Source organism: Neopsephotus bourkii, unplaced genomic scaffold, assembly GCF_033783945.1.
Source record: "Neopsephotus bourkii isolate Nb327-2 ecotype Australia unplaced genomic scaffold, CSIRO-AGI_Nbou_v1 NB_659, whole genome shotgun sequence".
Taxonomy (NCBI): Eukaryota; Metazoa; Chordata; class Aves; order Psittaciformes; family Psittacidae; genus Neopsephotus; species Neopsephotus bourkii.
In genome coordinates this window covers 5,713,656-5,734,900 of record NW_026901158.1, presented here as the reverse complement: position 1 = coordinate 5,734,900, position 21,245 = coordinate 5,713,656, and the positions used below count along the sequence as shown (strand labels likewise).

Genomic DNA, 21,245 nt, shown 5'->3' with positions numbered 1-21,245 from the left:
CAGATGAGATAGGCATTCAGGTAGAATCTCTAGAGATAAGCATTTACCTTTTTTATAATGAACCCTTATTCTCAAGGAGTTAAATCATGCTGGGCTGACACTTGCACGATTTTAACACTGATGGGGATTTGAAGTGGCTTTGCAGCTATGAAATAAAATCCTTCAGTAGTTTCTGATGCTTCAACAGACCTTCAGATATGCATGATTTTGGGTTTTTATGTGGGGGTTGTAACAAGCTTCACCAGTGGTTAAAGTACATCCTCGGTGCTTTAGCGTGTATGTAGAGACTTCACCAAATGGCTAGAGGAGGGTCTTTATGATCCTTAAAGCACAAATACATTAATAAATAAGAGGAAAAATCTGCCTTGTTATCTACAGGACTAAAATGGCTTTGAAGAGCAGGACTTGTGCTGTGTCATAGAAGGAGGTGGAAAGCAGGATGTCATCCCTCTTCAGTAGAACATTCCTTTGCTGTATCTGAAACTAATGAATGTAAACTCGTGCCTATTTTTGCTTGATTTCCTAAAGGTGTACAAATCTGTTGTTTTGCTTCTTTCTTTTTTCTTTGCAGCTATTTTTTTTTAATACTTTTAATCTTAGGCTGTGGGCATTCCATGTCAAATAAAATTTTCCTTCATGAGTGTGGCCTTTGTTTCTAAATTCCCTGGCAAAACTTGCTGGAAACTCAGTCTCTGGTTGCTGATGTAGGTGACAGTTGTGTGGCATTTCTGGTGTTAGTGATGGTATGAAACAAGGCTCGCTTTTCCTGGAGTCAGAGTGCTAAAAGTAGGTTTTCTTGGTCTGTGGGGTTTGTTTGCATGGGGACTCTTGCTGCTTCTAGCAAGTCTGTGGATGAAGCAGGTTCTAAACCAAGACAATTCATTACATGTTGAGCAGTGGCTGAAAGCTAGGCTTTCATTTCTGAGCTGTTTCTGGCTCTATGGCGGTTCGGTTGTGTTTGGGTGTGATGTGGGCAGGCCAGCAGGCTCTGATAAAGTGATAACAGAAATCCCAGTGAGGAGCAGAATCTCCTCCAAGTTCTTGTAGCATTCTTACCAGCCTCCTAAACGGTGTGAAAGAAACCCAGCTAAAGCCTGTGGGTTGGTATCAGAGGTGCCCATCTGCTAAGCAACGCAGGAAACTCATCTCAATCATAGTGTGTTTAAATACTTTCCTTTTCGAATGGTGCAGAAAGCAGACTGAAGCAGGCAGGCTCCTTGCTTCCACAGTGATTAAGATTCCATCCATACACTTAATACAAGCCAGCCCCGGTTAGCGTTAATGCAAGTCTGTCATGAACTGGGATATATGCAAATAAAACCTTCATGAATAGGAAGGTTTCTGTCTCGTGCCACACCCTGAACGTTGGTTGGAAGAGTTAAAAGGAGTTTGTCTCGGTTTCCATGGTGTCAGACTGTATATTCATTCCATCTCCTACAGCAGCTTTGTGCTTTCTTATGCTGAAGGAACAGAGCAAAGGCTGCGCTGTGTATTGACACTTTCTTCTTCTCTTCAGGAAGGAGTGGGTGAATATAGCAATGAAGCCCACAATTTTCAGTACTTGTCATGGTACATAGATCAAATGTAATCCACTCTGCCAGCATAACTCTATATTCAATAGCTTGGGAAGGAGGAGATTTATTTAACTCGACTATGAAAGCAGCAAATCACTCATGCTACCTCGCAGCAGCCTTCTGCAACGAGCTCGACTTCTGCAGTAAATATTTGCTCTTTCTCTCCAAATAATAAGCCTTTATTGCTGTTTTAATTCCTGCAATGGGGGGAAACGTGTCAGCTTTGAAGAACCTGTTGGAATTAATGGGACATGATCATCATTGCTATCTAAAATAAGGTATTTCACAACTGCAGGAAAAGGAGTTTTCTCCCCGTTTAGGTGAACGTGGTGGGGGATAGAAACCCTTTCCCAACATATATACAAATGAAAGGCACCCCTTGCCTATGTTTATCACTTGTGCTGCTCTTGCATATTATTCTGACAGGAAAACCCCATAAGTTTTACTTTATAAAACAATTTGGGGTGCTCATGTAAAGGTGACTTTGCCTTCTGCAGCCTTCCCTGTGCGATGCTGCTCCTGGGTCCCGCTTGTGGAGTGCTGCAGTTTGTGTTCTGGGGGTTTGGGCTCCTCAGGTAAGTGTTACCCTCTGGGGTCACATTGATTTCAATTTGGTCTCCAAAGTGGCTGATTGCAGTGCTCAAAGTTAGTTGGAGAGGGGGTGAAAGGTTATTACCTTTAGACCAGGTGGTGCCTGGTCTTTGTAATGCCTTTTGAAGGGTGGACTTTATTTTCTGCCAGGGCTTTACTTGAGGATTTTCACATATGCACGTCTGCTGGTCCTTCATAGAGCTATAAAGGAGATGTGGCTATTAAAAAAAGGATAAAAAAGGGCATTTTCATTTTTGGAGAGGTTATAAATTGAAAATCATCACCTGTGTGTTGAGCTAAGAAATGGGCTTAAGCTGTGCAAGAATCCTATGCTGTGGTACCACCGTTTATAAAATGAAGGAATCTCTTCAACCACCACCCTTTAAAGGGTGACAGGACACAAGGGCATTTTATTTCACTGACAGCGGGTGAGGGGGATGAAGCAGCTCCTCCAGCGCCAGCCCCACACGGCCCTCCCATGGCAGGCACCGCACGGCAGCAGCCGGGTGAGGAGGGCTCGTCACGGGTGCTGCTGCCGTGGGCCCGGCCCGGAGCTGGGCTCGCCGGAGCTGTGGGGACACCGGGCGCCATTGGACCCCCTCACCAAACCCCTGCCTCAGCCACCGCGGCGGCGCAGCTGACTGGCCGAGAACTGGCGGCAAGGGAAGCTGTTCATTGGCTGATCTGCATCACTCCTTTCGCCAATGATTTAAGGCAGTGACACCCGCCTTTCTTCCGATTGGCTTTTCCGCCCCCTGCGCCCTCCTCCTATTGGACACCGATGTTAGTGGCTTATTGGTTTTGCCGCTCCCCGGGCTGGGTTTTTAATTGGGTGGCTATGGGTTGGCCGGCGCCTCACCTGCCGCGCAGCGTCATTGGGCCGCCGCTTTCCGCGCTCCCGCCCATTGGTCTCACCGCCCCTTAAGTACGTTCTGATTGGTCGCGGTGGCCCGGCCCGGTATCCGGGTAAGATGGCCGCAGTCGGTGAGTGCTCGCTGCCCGCTCCGTGGCGGCCGGTCTCCCTCACTCACGTCGAGTATCCCGCAGGTAAAGCTCCGCTTCACCCCAACCCCGCTCCCCGCCGCTCCGCTGCCGGCGGCGGGGCCCCTCCCGCCGCTCCACGGCACCCCTGAGGGCCGGGATGGCAGCTGCGAAATAGTGAGCCATTGAGCGGCCGGCCGGAGGCGACGGGGCGCGCGTGCGCCGGGGCGCGCTGCCACATAGTGAGCCGCGGTTTGGGGATGGGGGGGAACGGGACGGGACTGGGCGCTGCGCATGCGCCGGGCTCGGAGGGTACCGAGCCCCCATCTGGGGAAGGGGCCCGGGGGGGAGCGGCCCTGTCCCGGAGCCGTGGGGACCCCCCCCATGCCGCCCTCCACTCCTCACACCACGGCTTCACCCCCTCCGCAGCCCCTCTGGACGTGGGAGGCTGCCCCGAGGCTTCGAGATGTGAGTCCCATCTGGGTCATCCCGCACCCCACAGCAGCATGGTGGGGCGGGTGTCCCCCTCCTCGCCCCGCTGTGGGGTGTGTGTGAGTGATGGTGGAGGTTTGAGGTGGTGTGATAGCAGGCAGGCTGGCTCCGGTGTGTCCCTATGGTATGGTGGGGTCTCTGCCTCTGAGGTGGGCCTGGCTGCCGGGCAGGGTCTGTTGGAGTGAGTCTAGAGGAGGCCATGAGGGTGATGAGGGGCTGGAGCAGCTCCTGTATGGAGGCAGGCTGAGAACACTGGGGCTGAAGAAGAGAAGCTGCGTGGAGACCTCAGAACAGCTTCCAGTGCCTGAGGAGGGGCTCTTCATCAGGCACTGTAGTGGTAGGACAAGGGGTGCTGGGTCTAAACTTAAGCAGGAGAGATCTAGGTTAGCTCTTAGGCAGGAGCTCTTCCCTGTGAGGGTGCTGAGGCGCTGGCACAGGGTGCCCAGAGAAGCTGTGGCTGCCCCATCCCTGGCAGTGCTCAAGGCCAGGTTGGACACAGGGGCTTGGAGCAAGCTGCTCCAGTGGAAGGGGTTGGAACTGGATGATCTTAAGGTCCTTTCCAACCCAAACGACTCTGATTCTTTGGCTATGCTGGGAGCAGGCAGCGCTGGGGTTAATGCAGGGAGCACGGCAGGCACAGGGCTCCACTCAGGTCAGCTCCTGGCAAGGTGAGTTTGGGTACAGCCAGTGTTGAGAAGCAGCGGGTGCTGTCGTGCAGGATGTGCTGTTCCAGCTGCGGCAGTGGTGTGATCCACTGAGCTCCGGCACCACGGCACTGCATGCCAGCAGCCTGCCTGCCCCTTGTTGTGGTAGGGAGAATCCCTGATCCATCCGTGTGCAAGAGCAAATGGGTCTGTGTACGGATAGCAGCTGTCTAAGCAGTGTCTATTAGTAACTGCTCTTTAGGAGCTCCTCTTTAGGTGATTTGTGCTGATTTTGGGTGAGATTGAAAAGAACAGTTCTTGGCTGTTTGTTGGGATCAAAGAGAGCAGAAAAATCAGAGTATGAAGTGTCAGAGTATTAGTATCGATAGTCTGGTCAAACTCAAATCTGGTGGTAACTGTGTTCTCAACATTGCTGGTTCTCCTCCCAGGTCATAGAGTGTTGCTGTATGTCCTGCTGGGTTTTGGTTCCTGGTGAAAGCTCCTCAGTAGTGCAATACCTAAAGCTTCTGAAGTGCCTGGGGTTCTTTTGGGTTGGAAGTACACATTTAGCCAGGAGACTTTAAAGGTGATAACACTGAAAAAGTCTAACAGTGGGAATGTATTATTTCTTGTCATCATTGTGTTTCATCTTCCTCGTATGGCTGGTTTGTGGTTTTCTGCGATGCTTTATGTGAAAGATTGGCATTTCCTTTCCTGTGTTGCATTTTCCCTCACCCTTTATGTTCTGCCATCCACCTTCTCAGATATATTAATGTGATAGTTTGGGGGGAGATGGAGGCATAATCTTTCCACTAGTACTGATATATTCATCTTTGAATCTCATCTCCTTATCTGAACCTGGCAGCACACACAGAGCGACCTGTGCGTTATTTGTTGGATTGCTTTGGGAAATGTCGATGGTTCATATTGCAGCACGAGTGTTATCTGTCACATCTTAAAGAAAGTGACATAACATGATCGTTTTCTTTCTGCATTGAGTGCTTTTACATGGGTAAATGGAGAAGATGATTGTGTGGAGGGGCTAAATCGCCGAGATTAAGGTTATGTATTGAGATGAACACTATGGTTTGGACAAAACATAATTATGGAAGGCTATAAAGTGGAGGCAAAGGACTAAAACATTAAAATAGCTGGAGGTACAGAAATGGTTTAATTTATTTTCATAGAATCATTTAGATTGGAAAAGACCTTTACGACAGAAATCTCAGTGCATGTCTTGTAGTGGGGGGGCCCAGAACTGAACACAGGATTCAAGGTGTGGCCTCACCATTGGCCAGTGCAGGGGGCTGATCACTGTCCTGGCCATGATGATACAGGCCAGGATGCTGTTGGCTTCTTGGCTGTCTGGGCACAAGCTGCTCGTGTTCACCTCTGTCAGTCAGCACCCCCAGGTCGTTTTCCATGAGCAGCTTTCCAGCCACTCTTCCCCAAGCCTACATGGGGTTCTTGTGGCCCAAGTGCAGGACCCAGCACTTTGCCTTGTTGAACCTCATAGAATTGGCCTCAACCCAATGATCCAGCCTGTCCAGATCCCTCTGCAGAGCTTCCTGTCCTACAGCAGATCAACATTGCCACCAAATCTGGTGTCATCTGCAGACTTACTGAGCATGCCTTTGATCCCCACGTCCAGAGCATATTAAACAGAACTGGATCAGCACTGAGCCCTGGGGTGCACCAGTTGTGACCAGTCACCAGTAGGATTTAACTCCAGTCACCACCATTCTTTGGACTCTGCCACCCAGCCTGTGTTTTATCCAGCAGAGAAGACACCCATCCATGTCATGAGCAGCCAGTTTCTGCAGGAGAATGCTGTAGGAAGCTGTGTCAAAGGCTTTTTAAAGTATAGCTGAACAACGTTTTGGTCTGGACAAATGAGTTGCAGTAAGATGGTAGGTCTGATACTGTTACCTGGATTTGGGGAAGTGTTCTAACTGTATTTAGAAGGCTGTTTACAGTCTGTATACAGCTCAAGTCCAGGTCCATTAAAGCTAGTAGCTAATGTATGTTTATAAAATAGTGATGCTGCTAGTGTGCTCCACACAATGGAGTTAATGTAGGCTTGTCCTGATAGAGAGGGGTCAGAATAAGAAATAAGATCCTGCTTTTACCAACATAAATAATTAAGCTGTCTTGGCATGTCATACATCGCTGCGTGGCAAACACATTCTGCTTTGGCTCATCCCAGAGGCTGCTGGCCTGGAAAGCAGCGTGCTGAGCTGCTGTGGCAACCAGCTCTGAAACACATCTCCTGTCTTTAAAGACTTCCAGTGCAGAACTGCTGTCATCCCAGCTTTCATCTGCCAGGAGGGATGGTCCCTCTCACTGTGACCAGGTGGAAAGCAGCCACTGCTGATCTGTCAGCCCATTTTTGGCTTCTGCTTGTAAACGTGAAGGGGAGAGGTGTCTCCAGAAGGGTGCTCGTGCTCCCTGTCTTTATCTCATGTTTCCTTATCAGTAGTGATATAGTGGGAAATGCCAAACACACATCGTGTGGCTGCTCAGTTCTCCTGCCGTGTCAGCTTTGAGCAAGAACAAATGAGAAACAGTGGATGAACGCTGTGCTAGTCAACTCCAAACTGGTCGAAGTAATGTGATCTTGGGGGCCTGTCTGAAATATTACCCATAGTAATGAAGATCCAAACACAGGGAGAAGCAGCCAATAATGCCAGTGTTAGTTGACAGTGTGTTAAAGCGCACTGCTGAGAGGATGCTTAAGAAATATCATACTGACATCGCTTTGAGAAATGTTTGGTCCTGGTGTTTTTTATATCAGCAACTACTTTGAGATGAAGAAGTGCTCTGGCAGTGCTGGGTTGCTGGCAGGTAGGCAGGAATAATCCTTCTTCTGTATATCTTTCCAGTAATCAGCTGGTGATTGCATCAGGATTGTTAAGTCCTTTGATGGATATATAAAAGCTATACTCTGAAAATGCCTAATTGCTCTTTGAACCCATTTCCGCTCTGGATATCGCAATATCTTTGGCTTTCACTTAATGTGGTTGTTTCTTTTCTGCTTTTAAGTCCACTGCTCAGTAATTTCATCAAACCCTCTCTTTCTCATGTGCACTGAGAGGTAATAAACATTTGCTGTCTGCTTCTCTGTATCATTCATGATTTATGGAAAGGTTTTATCCTGTTTTTCCTTTTTCAGCTAAAAATCTGAGCCATTTTCTGAATGGCTGCTGCACACTTGTTATCTCTGTCCCCTTTCTATCAGCCTTTCTGTGTTTACTATCCCTGTTTAGGTAGTGACACCACAATAGCATAATAACTTTGTAGTGCTGTAATACTAACGTATGTTTTGCTCTTAAAAATGCCTTTCTTGCCTTTTTGATTGCTGCAGAGCATTGGATACGATTCTGAACATATTGGCTCACTTGAAGCCTGAGGGATATTGTTTGATGATAAACTAGATCCTGTCGTGTGCATATACTCAAGGTTGTTTTTTCTCGCATGCAGTGCTTTGCATGGGATGAGACTGTTGGCAGGCTTAAAACTCATCTTCAGGGACTTCCTGTCTGCAGGGTGAGTTTCACTGGAGAAACACAGAGTTCCTGTTTTGTTTGGGGTTTTGATTATTATTTGGAGAAAAGAACAACAACTTCCTCTCTTCAGTGCAGCTGGGATTCCTAAAGCTCTGGCACTGTCTGGACCTCCTCTGCTCCCATAGAATCATCAGACACATTCTTTAAGGAGAGAAACCTGCCAAACCCTTTCTCTGCGGAATGCCAGAGAATCTTCCTGCTTTCTGAGTTGCAGATTTGGAGGGGCAAGCGTGCAGAATCAACCCATCAGAGCCAAGGTGCTCGTGCTGTGTGTGTGCTTTGGCTCAGCAGGTCTTGTTGCTATTCAGGATCAGCACGTGTTGCTCCTATAGGAATGTTTGTTCTGATAACCCTTGATGTGATTCCTGCTCAGGGTGTAGCTCAGCAGGCAGGGCTCAGTTTGTAGCTAAGTAATAGCTGTTGAAAGAAGCAGGTACCACTCAGTTGTTTGGGTTCTTTAACGTGGGGGTTTACATTTAATTTTCCTGCAGAATTTTCATTTCTGATACCTTTTTATGCCATAATCTAAAGCCTCCTGTAGATATTTTTATGTCCTCCAGCTCATGATATGTATAAGGATATGCCCAAGTAAAGGAAATTATGATCCACCATGAACATTTGCTTGTGTAAATGCATGTGACACACATACCCTGTGTTATCTGTGCAGTTTGCACACAAGCATTTAGTCAAGCACACGCACGACCAGCAGCAGTGCCACAAATAGATGCTTCAATAGGAAGTGGTGATGGTGAAGCTAGATCTTGTGGTAGGATGTGGTTAGTGCTGTTGATTCATATTTTCACATTATATACAGGTTAAGCTAATGTGGTAAAGCTTGGATATTTCCACAGAAAGAGAGCTGGGTGAAGTGTTGAATTGGAGCAGAAGTAGATGCTGAATGAAGGCTGAAGAAGTCCAGCGTGCTTCTGAGCTATGTGTAATGTTTCACCTATTTAGTTCTTGGGTGCCCCAAAATGAGGTAGGTGGGGATTTTTGCCTCTTGAGCTACAAATGATGTCCAGAGAAGGCTGCACTTAAAAAAGGGAGAATTTAAACCAACCCCCAAGCTGTATATTAAACAGATTGTCCTTTTGCATTTTGTAAGAGTCTTTGTCTCTCTTCTCACTGGTTGGAGGAATTGCTTTAAATTCCTATGTTTGTAAAAGGAAGGAAAATGAATTGTTATAAAAAGATGTGTGTGGGAACCTGCTTGCTGGGTCTGACTGGACTGCAGGCAGTCAGCTCTCCTGCACATCCCCTTTCCCTGGCAGTAGGTCTCTGAGCACGCTGGAGTGTGAGTGTGGGTAGGAGCAACACAGCAATCACACTCCAGGGCCCTGAGACCAGCACTGACCTTTCTCTCCAAGCTTGCTTTGCCTTCTTCATGGGGGGATTTCCAGTCATTTTGGAGCTGGGTTAGTGCAGCTCTGCCTTGAACTGCTAATCCAGTGAGTATGTTTGGGATGGTGTTACTGAGTTCATCTCCCAGGGCATAGCACAAGTGCTGCCTTCTGTTAGTGCACAGCTATTTATTTGCCTCCTCCCCTAGAAGAGTGGCTTCACAATGTGATTTCTGTTTGATTGCTATTAGTCACAGTAATATGAAGTATTACTAATGCTATCTCTGTTCTATTTTAAATGGACAGTTGATACGTTTGGGGAACTATTGTGTTAAGATTGTCTGAGGGAAGGATTTGGTTCTCTGCCTGAAGGCAGTATCTGGGAGTGATAGTTTCTGGTTCTCTTCAGTTTCAAGTGTGGGTTGTGTGCCAGTGAAGTCCAAGTGGCTTGATTTATTGGGTATATTATTATACATATTGAATTTGGTACTGCTGATGCTATTTAAAGTGAAAGACTACCTCCTGAAGTATTCTTCCACCATCTGCACAAGAAATAGAACCCCTCTGAGAAGATAAATAATCTGGTTTGGTTTCTATGTGACAAAATTATGGCTTACAGTCTTGAAGTGCTAAGCCTTTATATACCAGGGATTAACAGTGAAGGATCTGGAGCGTGGTGATTTCTCAGTGATGAGCCATCTTCAGCTGGTAACACTAGAGCTGGGACCCTTGGAAAGCATTCCTAAGGCTTTTGGGGTAGCTTTGATTGTCTGGTGGTTTGTCTTGTGAATTCCCTCATCAGTTGAGACTTAATTGAAGAATTAATTTTGTTGAGAGTTTGTGATTTGTGTGAAACCATAAGGGGCTTGATTCTCTGTTGTCAGGTAACTGGTACTGTCACATCCACTTTGCATTACCATAATACATTGCTGTTTTGCTTTGGGAACACTTGGAACCCACCTGATGCAAGGAAAACCTGCCTTATCATGCAAGAAAAAAAAACCCATTTCAGTGTCTTCTAATGCTTTTCAGGTTAAAACCAAACCAGATCCTCTCTCTTGAGTGAAACCCCAGTGTTCTTGGGGGTTTTGTCCTCCAAGTCTCCCTAATTTCACTGGTGTTGCAAACTAAACCTCCTGCTGCTGATGTTGCTGGTGCCCAGACTTAACCCAGAGCCTGGAATTGAGGAGGGATCTGAGTGCTGTACCTGGTGAAACCACAGTTATGCTGCAATCACATCAGCAGCGTGAACTTTGTAGCAGTGCAATAACTTTTTTAATCAGCTCCAGTATTTGGAGGTTGAGGTTAAAGTCCATTTTGCCAAGTGCTGTTTAAAATGTGGGTGCGTGGGCTGGGGAGACTCAGGCTCTTGCAGTGGAATTGATCTAGGAATGAGTCCAATGCTCAGCCTTGCAAAGGCATCCTGTTTCCTTCTGGGAGGAGGGAGGAAGGGTAAATGTATGTGGGGGCTGAGCCTTTTGTGTTCGGTGATGGGATGGAGAAGATCTAAGAATCAATACAGAAAGTACCATCTCTCTTATGGTGCTCAGTAGGTTCATTCTGCATTTTGTAGCAACTACTGTCTTTTCTCTCTGGCAGGGAGTTCCCATTCTCCTGATGGGAATGGCTGGTCTTTTAGCAAAATTACTTGTGATAATTTTTTGTTTCCTTGGAATTTATGCTGACATCTTCTCTCCAAATACTGTTGTATGTGTCCTTTTCCATAGAACATAGGCAAGAGAAGCTTAGCTGCTCTTTACTGCTGCTTGCTTACTTCTGTGTCTGTGATAGCTCAGGATAAAGGTTTTGAGGTACCTTATGACCTCTTGTGAGGTCCTGTTGGGGCTCCCCAGTTCTCTCTGAGGGTAACTACACTCTTAGCTATAGGGGTGGAAGCCTGAAGTCATTTCAATGTGATACCTGTGGGCTACTTGTTAAAAAGCAGTGAGTTTTCTCCCTGTATCTCCTGCTATGTTTAGCTCTTTATTTCCTCCCCATTTTGCTAATGCTAGTGTTCATGCAGACACATGGTGAGACAGATTAGGGAGCTGATCCAGCTGAAAACTAACCCATTTTAGAAAGGGAGTGGGAAAGGATTTGTTTGGGGAGTGTTCGCTGGTTAGAGGCAACAATCAATGATGGGGAGGGAAAGATGCTGCCTCCTTACCTTGAATTCAAGTGACTCTGGTTCCACACCCATGGCCATTGTTGTAAACTGGCTGGCAGGAATCTCTGCTGAGTGATGCCAAGCTCCTCTCATCCCTGCTTTTGAAGACACATGCAAGCACTGCTGTCCTTGCCTGGGCTCCTCTTGGGCTGGAGCAGCAGTAGGCAGTCTGCAGAGCACAGACTTGCTGCAGTGCTGAGCTTGCCCCTCTGCTCTTAGTGATTCAGGACACAAAGCGACCCATGCTCTGGTGGCAGGCAAGTACCTGTGAAGTTCACACTGATTTGTTTCTCTTGTTTGTTTCCCTAGGTGATTTCTCTGGTCAGCTTTTAGCTTATTTGAGTCTTGGTCCAATATTCATTATTGTTGGCTTTGTAACACTCATCATATTCAAGAGAGAGCTTCACACGGTGAGTCCTTCTCGCCCTTCCCAACTTCTCCTTATGGCAAAAGTTTTTTCCTTTGTCACCTGGTGTTCCTGTATTCACACTTCTTTTCCCCTCTGTAAAGAGCAAGCTTAGGTAGGGTGATCTTCCTGCCAAAGAACAGCAGGAGACACTTATCACTTGTACCAGCTCAAAAGACTGCTTAGCCTTTGCTAAGGTGTGTTACTGTGTGGTATGTTTTGGGTATTATTTGTCCAAAATCATCAAGGGAGATGTCCAAGGAGCTTGAGTGCTGTTGCAGCGTAGATCCAGTAGGATCGTAGATAGCACTAGTAGGTTCCTGCAAGATGGGCAGCATATGCAGGAGATGATGTCTGTAACTCAGTAGGATGTGCTTTATTTCAACTACTGAGGCAGAAAAGGGGTTACCAAATAAAACTTAGATTCCCGAGGGAATGGATCTGTCTGTGAGGTCAGCTGTCCCTGGTGTTTGACTCAGAGCTGAGAAGAAGAGGCTTGCTTCTGCCCAAATGACCAACAAGGGACTCTTGTCATACATAAGACATGATGCTTTCTCCCTGCTCTGACAGGTAGCTGGGAACCAGCGTCATGGGTAGATTCCCTTTAGGAGGTATAAACCTCTTGTGAAATTTGCCCTGAAGTAAACAGATAAATAGGGGCCAGTGAAAGAGTTTTGGCAGCAGATTTCTAATATAGGGCCATGGTGTCATGGGAACCAGTGGCTCCAGGGACTTGGAATGGGACAAGGAGGTTAAGCCGATTCTAGCTAGGAGAGGCAGCTGTTAAGTTTTGGCAGCTCAGAGGTTTCTTGTTGACCCAAAAGAGAGACTAAGCTAGAGCAACTGGTGCATGAACCCATGGGGGTTTGAATACAAGGGCTTGTAAGGTGTTGGTAGGGAGAGAAGCATTGAGGTTGGTTTCCAGTTCTGTATGTGGGAAATCACCATTGAGCTGGAGAGGGATGCGAGCTGGCCTGCAGCAGCCTGAGCCGTAGCTCAGGACACAGAGTGAGAAGCTGCTTCATCATCTGGAATGGGACCGAGTGTTAAGGAGGCAGAGTATCATCAGCAGCTGGGAATTTGATCACAGCAGCAGGACTGACTCAGGGGAGGTGTGTGGAGTGTGGAATTAAAGAGTAAAAATAACTGCTGTCAGTCTGATGGAGTTCAGAATGGGACTGCATTGTAGGCTGAAGACGGCAACTTCCAGATGAACGTACTCAGAGAGGGAAAAGCCAGAAAGCCTCAAAGTCACCTTTTTGAGGCTATTTACCCAAATAACAGTGCGTGCACTCCCCCTGTTGGTTGATTGGGAAAGGCAGTCCCTTAAAACCTGCCCTGTTTCACTTGCTGGTGAAAGGGTGCTAACAAAATTGTTACCCAGCCTCATAACCACCTCTTTCTGTGTATCATCTGAAAAGCTGCATATACACAGTGATAACAATCTCTTTCTGTGTATCATCTGAACAGCTGCATATACACAATGTGTTGCCAAATATACAGAGTGGGCTGAAAAAGAAAAGCTTTTCTTCCTCAGGTAGAGAACTTTGAAGCCATTGGTTTTAACTCTCGTAGTCAAAAAAGAAACATATGGTTTGGGCTTTTCTCAACAGAGAGAGCCTGGTAAGTGGGTGGATCTTCTAGATAGGATAACACGGTTGTCTTGCCTTCACAGATCTCTTTCTTGGGAGGGCTGGCATTCAACGAGGGAGTGAACTGGTTAATAAAACATGTAATCCGGGAGCCTCGGCCCTGCGAAGGTATGGAATGACCCAGTGGTGTCCTGGTGTTGAGTTTTGGAATGCTAACTGGGGGGGGGGTTGGGGTTAGGGGGTGTTTTCCATTTGCCTCATGTTGGCTTTGGATGTTTGGGTGCAAGAGGGCTGGCAGAGCCATCTAAGCAGAGCCGTGTCCTGTGAGCTCATGTGTGTGTACTGCAGCAGGATGGGCTGGCTTCGCATCCAGAGCGTTCCAGCTGCTACGGACAGAGTAGACCTTGACCATATTCTTTCTTCTTCTCTTCCCAGAAGCCCATTCAACAGTGACCACAAAATATGGGATGCCGTCCAGCCACTCCCAATTCATGTGGTTTTTCTCTGTCTATTCCTTTCTGTTCCTTTATTTAAGGTAAAAATTCAGTGTCAGGTTTTGGCTGTTACTATGTTGAAACACCTGAACCAGATGGCTCCCTTGCTGTTTGCCACTTCAGTGGCATATGGGATGAAATCTAAGGAACTGCACAATTTACTGTGGCTAGGGTGGATGAAGCATGTCTATCTCCATCTGAAGTCAGGATTGAAGGGTATGGGTGGGCTTCCCACGCCTGTCTGGGTACAGGTCTCCTGATCTGCCTTTTCTAAACTGCGATGATCCACCAGTGTGAGGGAAGAGGGGGGGAAATAGGGAGGAGGAAAGAAGAGCTGCTTTCTCATGTGTCTACTCAGTTTTGTCAGTGGGGTTATCTGTACTCTTTTAGGTAGTATCTGTTGCCCACTTGCATGACTTTAGTTCAGCTCGTTTCCCAAATACCAGTTGTACATGCTGCGCTGTGTTGCTCTGAAATTCCTGCTGGGGCATGGCTCTGTCTTGTGGCTACAATGTGGAGGAAGACAAAACTCTCAGTGCCTCCTAGCTTTGTGGATGATGGAGGGACTCTTGACATCTTGGCTCCCTGTTGCATATGCTCAGCATGTGCCTTTCCCATCAGCTGCAGTACTTGTGAGCATTCTGCCTTCCATCACAGCGATCCCTGTTAACAGCTGGAGAGGGAGAAGTGTGGCTTTCTGGCTTCGCTGTGACTGCTGCCAGTGGGACAGATTGCTGCTGGGATGGTGTCGAGCTGCCCGTGACCCCACTGGAGTAGAGCTTTCCTAGGGTTTCAGAGGTAGTGAGGAGCTAAGGGGTGCTGAGCTCCCTGCCACTGTGCTAATGGCTCTCCATCTCTTTCAGAATGCACCAAACAAACAATGCGAGGTTTCTGGATTTACTATGGCGACATGTGCTGTCCATCTGCCTCGTCACAGTGGCTTTGCTAGTCTCATATAGTAGGTATGGAGCAACTGTTTGTCTTATGCTCTCATACAGTCCTGTGGCCTTTAACAGCCAGCAGCCCTGTCATCCCTTGTCCTGCCTTTCTGATGTGATTCTTGACTGCATTGTACAAATCAGAGCTTTGTGAGGTTGCTGTGTTGCTGTGAGACCCTTTGGATGAGCAAAGGTGCTACATGTGTGATGCTTCAGAAGCGTTTATAAAAGCCCAGATCAGCTGAGCTTGTACCAAGTCTTCATGGGCTCCATGGCCATGCTGCGGCCTCACTGACTTGCCCTCTTGCCAGCACTAATCATGAGAGCATTGCACCATGCCTTGGCACACCAGCATCTGCAGCATGTGTGTTGCTACAGTTGATCAGTGTGATTGTTTTGCTTGAGTGGTAGTTAATGAAAACGTGTAGCTGTTTGACTTGCAGGGTTTAGTTGTATGAAGAATACAGAAAATGAACATTTGATACTTATTTTTCCCTGTGGTAGATTAAAAATATATATACACACACACATATATAAAATGAACTCCAGTGACTAAAGACCAGACACATTCAGGCCATGTTTTCCACAGAAAAGTAATTACCTTTTGGTGTTCTTGACTCTACATTACAGCTGATTCCTTATTCCTGGTTATCTTTAAAGTTCTGACAGGACAGTTTCATAAGAGATATATGGTCTAATTCAAATAGAAATTAATCAGAGGAAATACAGTGGCCTGTGCTAGGCAGAGGGTCAGAGAGAATGAGCTTAATGGCTTTGATATATGGGTGAAAAGAGTTCTGAATGTGATTCATGTCCATGCACACAGGCTGCTATTAATACAGGTTTCTGTTTGGCTGCAGCCTTTGTGCTGTCACATTTGAAAGCAGCAAAATCATAACAAAAATGCTGTCTGTGTTCTGAAGAATACCTTTAAGGTGCAGCTTTGGTGGCCTGGATGGGACTTGTCCTGTTGCTGGCTTTGAAGAAGTCTCTTATAGGAGCCAGTGGTAATAGTTCTGCAACTAATCCAGAGGTGCATGAAGAAGAATGTGGAGGGTTAGTAAGTTAAGCTCAAACTAAAGCCCTCTGAGCTGAAAGTGCTGTAACAGGGCAGACAGTTTTTCCCATTGTTTCCCCCCCTTTTTTTGTCAGCTTTTTAATGAGAAAAAGAAGATCTCCACTTTTAACATCAGGAGCATAACTTGGTCTGAGGGTCCAGTGAAACATCAGCCCTTGAGTCCTGCCTCCTCTTGTTTTAAAGCTTTATCTTTGACTCTTCTCTTCTACTGCAGGGTTTATTTGCTTTACCACACCTGGAGCCAAGTCTTGTATGGAGGTGTGGCAGGAAGCATTATGGCTGTAGCCTGGTTTGCCTTCACACAAGAGATATTAACTCCTCTCTTCCCAAGGATAGCTGCCTGGTAAGTCTCTTTATTCTGTGGAGGTTCTATTCCTGCAAGGCTGCATTCTGTGCACTGCTGGTTTGCTCATTGAATGAGTCTCTTGCAACGAGTTGTAACACAGGTGTAGGAGAATTACCTGGCAAAAGAGATGTTTCCTAATCAACCAGTGACAAAGATGTACCTTGCATGTGATGCAGAACAAACATAAAGATACTTCAGGCTCCAAGCCTTTAGTTGCAGCTGTGCAAGCCCTGACTAGAAATGGGCTGCTCAGACTTCTGTGAACCACCTAAGATGTTAGAAGAGAGAATTCCTGGGTTCTGTTCCAGTTTTCCATACTGAGTGTTGTGTAACCTACTCGTTCCTCCATGTCTTCTTGTGCATGCATACACAAACGATCCTGTATCTGTACCTGATATGGGTGGAGGAGAGGAAGTTCAAGCAACTGTTCCATGTGTAAAGCCCTACTCAAGTGCTGAGGTGTGGCAGAGAGCTGGAGAAGCCTTTCAAACAGGACAGACAGTTCTTAATGAATGTCTAATGACCTCATAAAATTGCAAAAGCCCTTTAAATGTGATGTAGTCTGGAAACGTTGTGTAAGGAATTAAAAAGGAGGGGAGCTTTGTGATTAAATTGAACAAGGAGTGCTCTTCCCAGCCTAAAGAGTAATGGAATAGTGGTGTTAAGTCTGGAGCAGGGTTTTTTTCCCCTTTGTTTCTTGTTAAAAGAGTGATGGAGGAAAAGACTCATTATTTCTCTATTTCCCCCCACCTTGTCCATTTTCAGGCCAATTTCAGAGTTCTTTTTAATCCGAGATACCAGCCTCATTCCTAACATCCTGTGGTTTGAATACACAGTCACGAGAGCAGAAGCAAGGTAAGTTTTACTGGGGGGTGGAGGAGCTGTAGCTGGTTTGACTTGTCAGCTGGAGTTAGTAATTTATTCTCCTATATGTAGGTAGCTGCTGTGGGTAGAATAGTGCAGAGTAAAGGACTAGCAAGTTGTGGGTTAGCTACTGCACCTGGGAGTCTGTTGGGGTGTGTGAGATGAAAGAGTGCTTCATTTCAGTAGTATTTCAGCTTCCTAACTTGTGGTTTTTGGAAGCAGTTGTTTATAACCATGCACCCACATGTGAGCTTGTGGGCACTTAAGACCTGGTGAATGTTCTAGGTCTGTAAAGAACAGGAAGGACTCAGCTCCTTGTGGAGATTGGGGCAGCTTTATTTTTGCGTGGGGTTAAGCAGAGCCTTACTTGAATTCTCCCCTCTTTTGCCCACTGCCCCGGCACCCAGCAATGGGGCTTGGGCCACCTCTCACCCTTCCCTCTGTGTTGCTGTTGCAGAAACAGACAGCGCAAGCTGGGTACGAAGCTGCAGTGACTCAAAGCGTGGGGACCAGAGAGCGCATTTTAACGGAGACAGACAAGAGCAGAGACCTGGGAGCAGCAAGGAGCCTTTTAACAGACGGACCAAAGGAACAGGCAGGGACCATACCCGAAACCTGAAAGCCTTTGCTCTGCTTTAGCAGCTAGCTGGATGCTCCCTGATGCATGTGGGACCGTGCAGGAGTAGAAACTCATTTTCAACACAGATGCACATTGCCGGTTGGAATGTAACATCATGTCTACGTCAGGGGCAAAGGGGGGAGAAAACGCCTGGTGTCATGTTTGGGGAGGGAAAACCAAAAATGAATCCTTTCTGTGACCTTTTTTTTTTTTTTTTAGCTTTTTCCTTTTTTTTCTTTTTTTTTTTTTCCAGCATGAAATATACACACTATTTATTTATTTTTTTAAATGGAACTTTTGTTTCTGGGGCGGGTGAGGCCTTGACTGCGTGTTCTGGTTTTGCCTTTTTCAGTTGGGTTTTTCTTTTTGGAAGAAGAGGACAAAACTTAATCTCAAGCTGATCACGCTTCATTAGGGCTTTAATTTCTCTAAGCTCCTTAGGAGGGAGGGATACGAGGATGGGGTGACCGAGGCAGAAGGGAGAGGAAGACTTTGTCCTTTCTGCAACCAGTTGGGGAGATCAAAATCCATTCCAACTGCACTTTGTACAGATAGGAAGAAAGCGTAAAGGTCTGATTTTTAACACTAGTGATGGTTCTGCAGGGAAGCCTGCACGGATACCATGAAGGGGAGTGTGTGTGTGTGTGTGTGTGTGTGTGTGTGTGTAAAACAAAGGATAAACTGAAATATACTGACTATTATTTTTTTCCACTGCTGCTCCTGGTGTGTAATTAGCAAGAGTGTCTTTCTCAGAATCTCTTCTAGGTGGCAAGATTATTACACGTATCTCATGTTTATTCCATCTCTTCCTTTATCCTTTTATTACCTCAGGGTTGCTGTGATCTGTACAGCTTCTGTTGTACTGAGCGTGCTGCCAATGGCACTAGGAAGCCCATTGGTGAGAAGCAGTGCTGTGCTCCAGTGAGAGTCAGCCCAAAGCCTTACAAAATTCAGTTGCTTGTCTCTGTCTTGAGCACTGGATTTTTCCTTTTTCTGTTAAAGCTTAAGGGAGGGAGTTTTAAGCATGAACAAAGGGACAACCATAAATGAATATCAAGGCAGGTGACTAATCACTAGCTCAGCTGCTGGCTGAAGTATTCCTTTGAGTCCTGTTAGCATCCACCCATGAGCTTGTCCTAGCAGAGACTCCTGCCACTTACTACATTGGCTTGGTTGGGGTTCTGCAGCAGTAACCTCGAATGCTGAACTCCTACAAGCAAGTTTTGCTTTCCATCCTTCTTCTGTTGGGAATCTGTGTCTGGCCAGTTTGCTCTCGGGATGCTGTTTCTCTGTGGGGATGTCTCTGCCATCTGTGTGTGCTGGTGATGCCTACAACCTCTGTGAACCATGAGTTAACCTGGCAAGGGCTATACTCACAGTGCTTCAGGGCTGTGCATGGACACTTTCTGTATTTCTAGTATATAATGCAGCAGTTCAAGTGTAACTACAGAGAAGTATTTATTCAAAGCACAACTGACTTGAACTTTCACAGATAAAGGACAGCTTCTGAACTGGCTCAATGGTCATCGGTGTGCCTTCGATGCAGTCATGTGAGCAGAGGTAAACTGTCACATCTTGGTCTTGCTGCCTGTTTTACTATCTCCACTTTTATCAGACTCCTGCATTATAAAGCTGCTTCAAGTGAGATGTGTTTCTGTTCATCTTGATTATTTTTAAGTTTTCATCTGTGCCTGTTGCCATAGGAGTTTGTGTGTTCGTGTGGAGTGGGAGCTGCTGGAGAAACTGTTGGACAAGCAGACTGTTAGCTGTGGAGAGATCTAGGAGATAGGAATGGAGGCTGTTTAAATCGCTGTTTCAGTAGCTATGGGTAGTAAACTGACTGTTTTCAGTGGTTACAGCTAATTATTATTTAAGGTCCTGTTTAGTATTTGCACACCATGATCAATCCTGTTCACATGTGAAGGACCTGGGCACTGGATCTGCTTGAAGGTGTATCAGAATAAAGATGCATCTTGCAGCTTTCACAAGGACATTGGATCTGACTTAGAGCAGCTCTGTTGAAAGGTGACAGGCCAGCAGATTGGAAAGCTGGTACTAATCACTTAGATCTTGCAAACCCATTTACTTGCTCTTCCTATCTTTTGGAAGTCAACTCACAAAACTAGAAGGGAGATGACAACACTCTTCCCTAAGCACAAGGCTGGAAAAGTGGATTGTTTCAAGAGTGGCTGGTGCTTCCCTAGCTCCTCTTAAGCTGGTAACAGACTGCTGTGGAAGCAACTATTGAGAACTAGAGTGTAGGGAAGAGGTTCCATCTCTTCATGGAGAGCGGTGTAGTGTACAAAGCTGTTCCACTTCATGTTCCCTTCAAACCCAAGCTTCCCACAGTTACGAGTAAGGGAGAGGAAGAAGAGCTCTTGTAAGACACTGTAATAAACTCTCCTCTGTTCTCTGTGAGTTGTTTGTAATCTGCATCTTCTGCCTACTTTTGCTGTACCTTTCCAGAAACCTTTGCAATACTTGATACAGTAGAAATTCCTTAGTGATTCCATGGATTTTCTTAACTAAATGGTGCTGTGCAGGAAAAAGATTGGAGCTCTGCCTTATTATCCTACACTTGTATGAAGTCTCCTGCCACTAGTTTTCTGAAATGGAGTATTTTCTTTGGAATATGTGGCTTTGCAAGCAGATGCTTTCTATTCCTCCCCTGTACTCAAGGGGGCTGGATGGAGATACTAAGACAATAAAAGGAAGGTGACAGAATGCTGTGGTTCACTATTCTTGCTGTCCCTGCACCAACATCCTCCCATAAGGCTGGTTATGCAACTTCTGCAGTGTCTAAGGAGATTTAAGCCTTTTTTTTGTAGCATTTTGTCTGTTTATTGTGTTTTCAGTTTATTCAAAGAACAATGTGAAACTTTGCATGACATGGATTACAACAACCAAAACAGTATTTAACACAGCTAACAGCAAAGCATGCAACACTACCAGGCTGTGTGGCATAAATCGCACTCATAGCCCAAGAGTTATCTGACTATTTTCAGCTTATTTGTTCCAAATCAGTTATTTTCCTGCAACTTATGGTTTCCTTTTGTACTTAATGTGCTGTTGAGACAATGGGCATCTCTTGATAAAACAATCAGAAACAGGGAGAACAGTATTCAATAAGTCAACATTGAAAAACATCAAGAAGGTATGAATCAGAACATTGCATTTTAGAACTTGTACAAGAAAAGACTTTATAAAGGAAAAAACCTTGCAATGGTTTTAATGTCCTTTCAAGCACTTAAAAAATCAGCTTCATTCATCTGAATTTCAGCTCTGTGTATCATTAAGGATGCATTGAGTGGTTCATGAATCTTGTATCTCTTCTGGTGTGACAGTCTGCTTCTTGCAGCTGTGCTCTGCTGAAGCCAGTGGGATGTGGGATATCCAGATTTAGATTCAGAAAAGATCAATCCCATCTTCTGAGATACAGTCACAGCAGCACATACTTCTCCTTAATCTTTATAGGCACTTTCCTTTGAGAGCCTTCCCCTTTGAGACAGAAGCTGCAAAGGGCCAGTCTCAAATATTTAAAGTGATAAATACT

At 46.0% G+C, this 21,245-nt stretch overlaps 1 protein-coding gene across 1 annotated transcript; it reads left to right on the top strand.

The window, feature by feature from the left end:
• Positions 1-3,017: 3,017 nt before the first annotated feature.
• Positions 3,018-20,416, top strand: DOLPP1 (dolichyldiphosphatase 1). Its single transcript, XM_061352800.1, has 8 exons — positions 3,018-3,212; positions 11,665-11,765; positions 13,437-13,521; positions 13,789-13,888; positions 14,711-14,809; positions 16,078-16,206; positions 16,975-17,064; positions 17,531-20,416. The coding sequence occupies exons 1-8, from the start codon at positions 3,137-3,139 to the stop codon at positions 17,565-17,567; spliced, it is 717 nt and encodes a 238-aa protein (XP_061208784.1). The 5' UTR covers positions 3,018-3,136; the 3' UTR covers positions 17,568-20,416.
• The last annotated feature ends 829 nt before the right edge of the window (positions 20,417-21,245 follow it).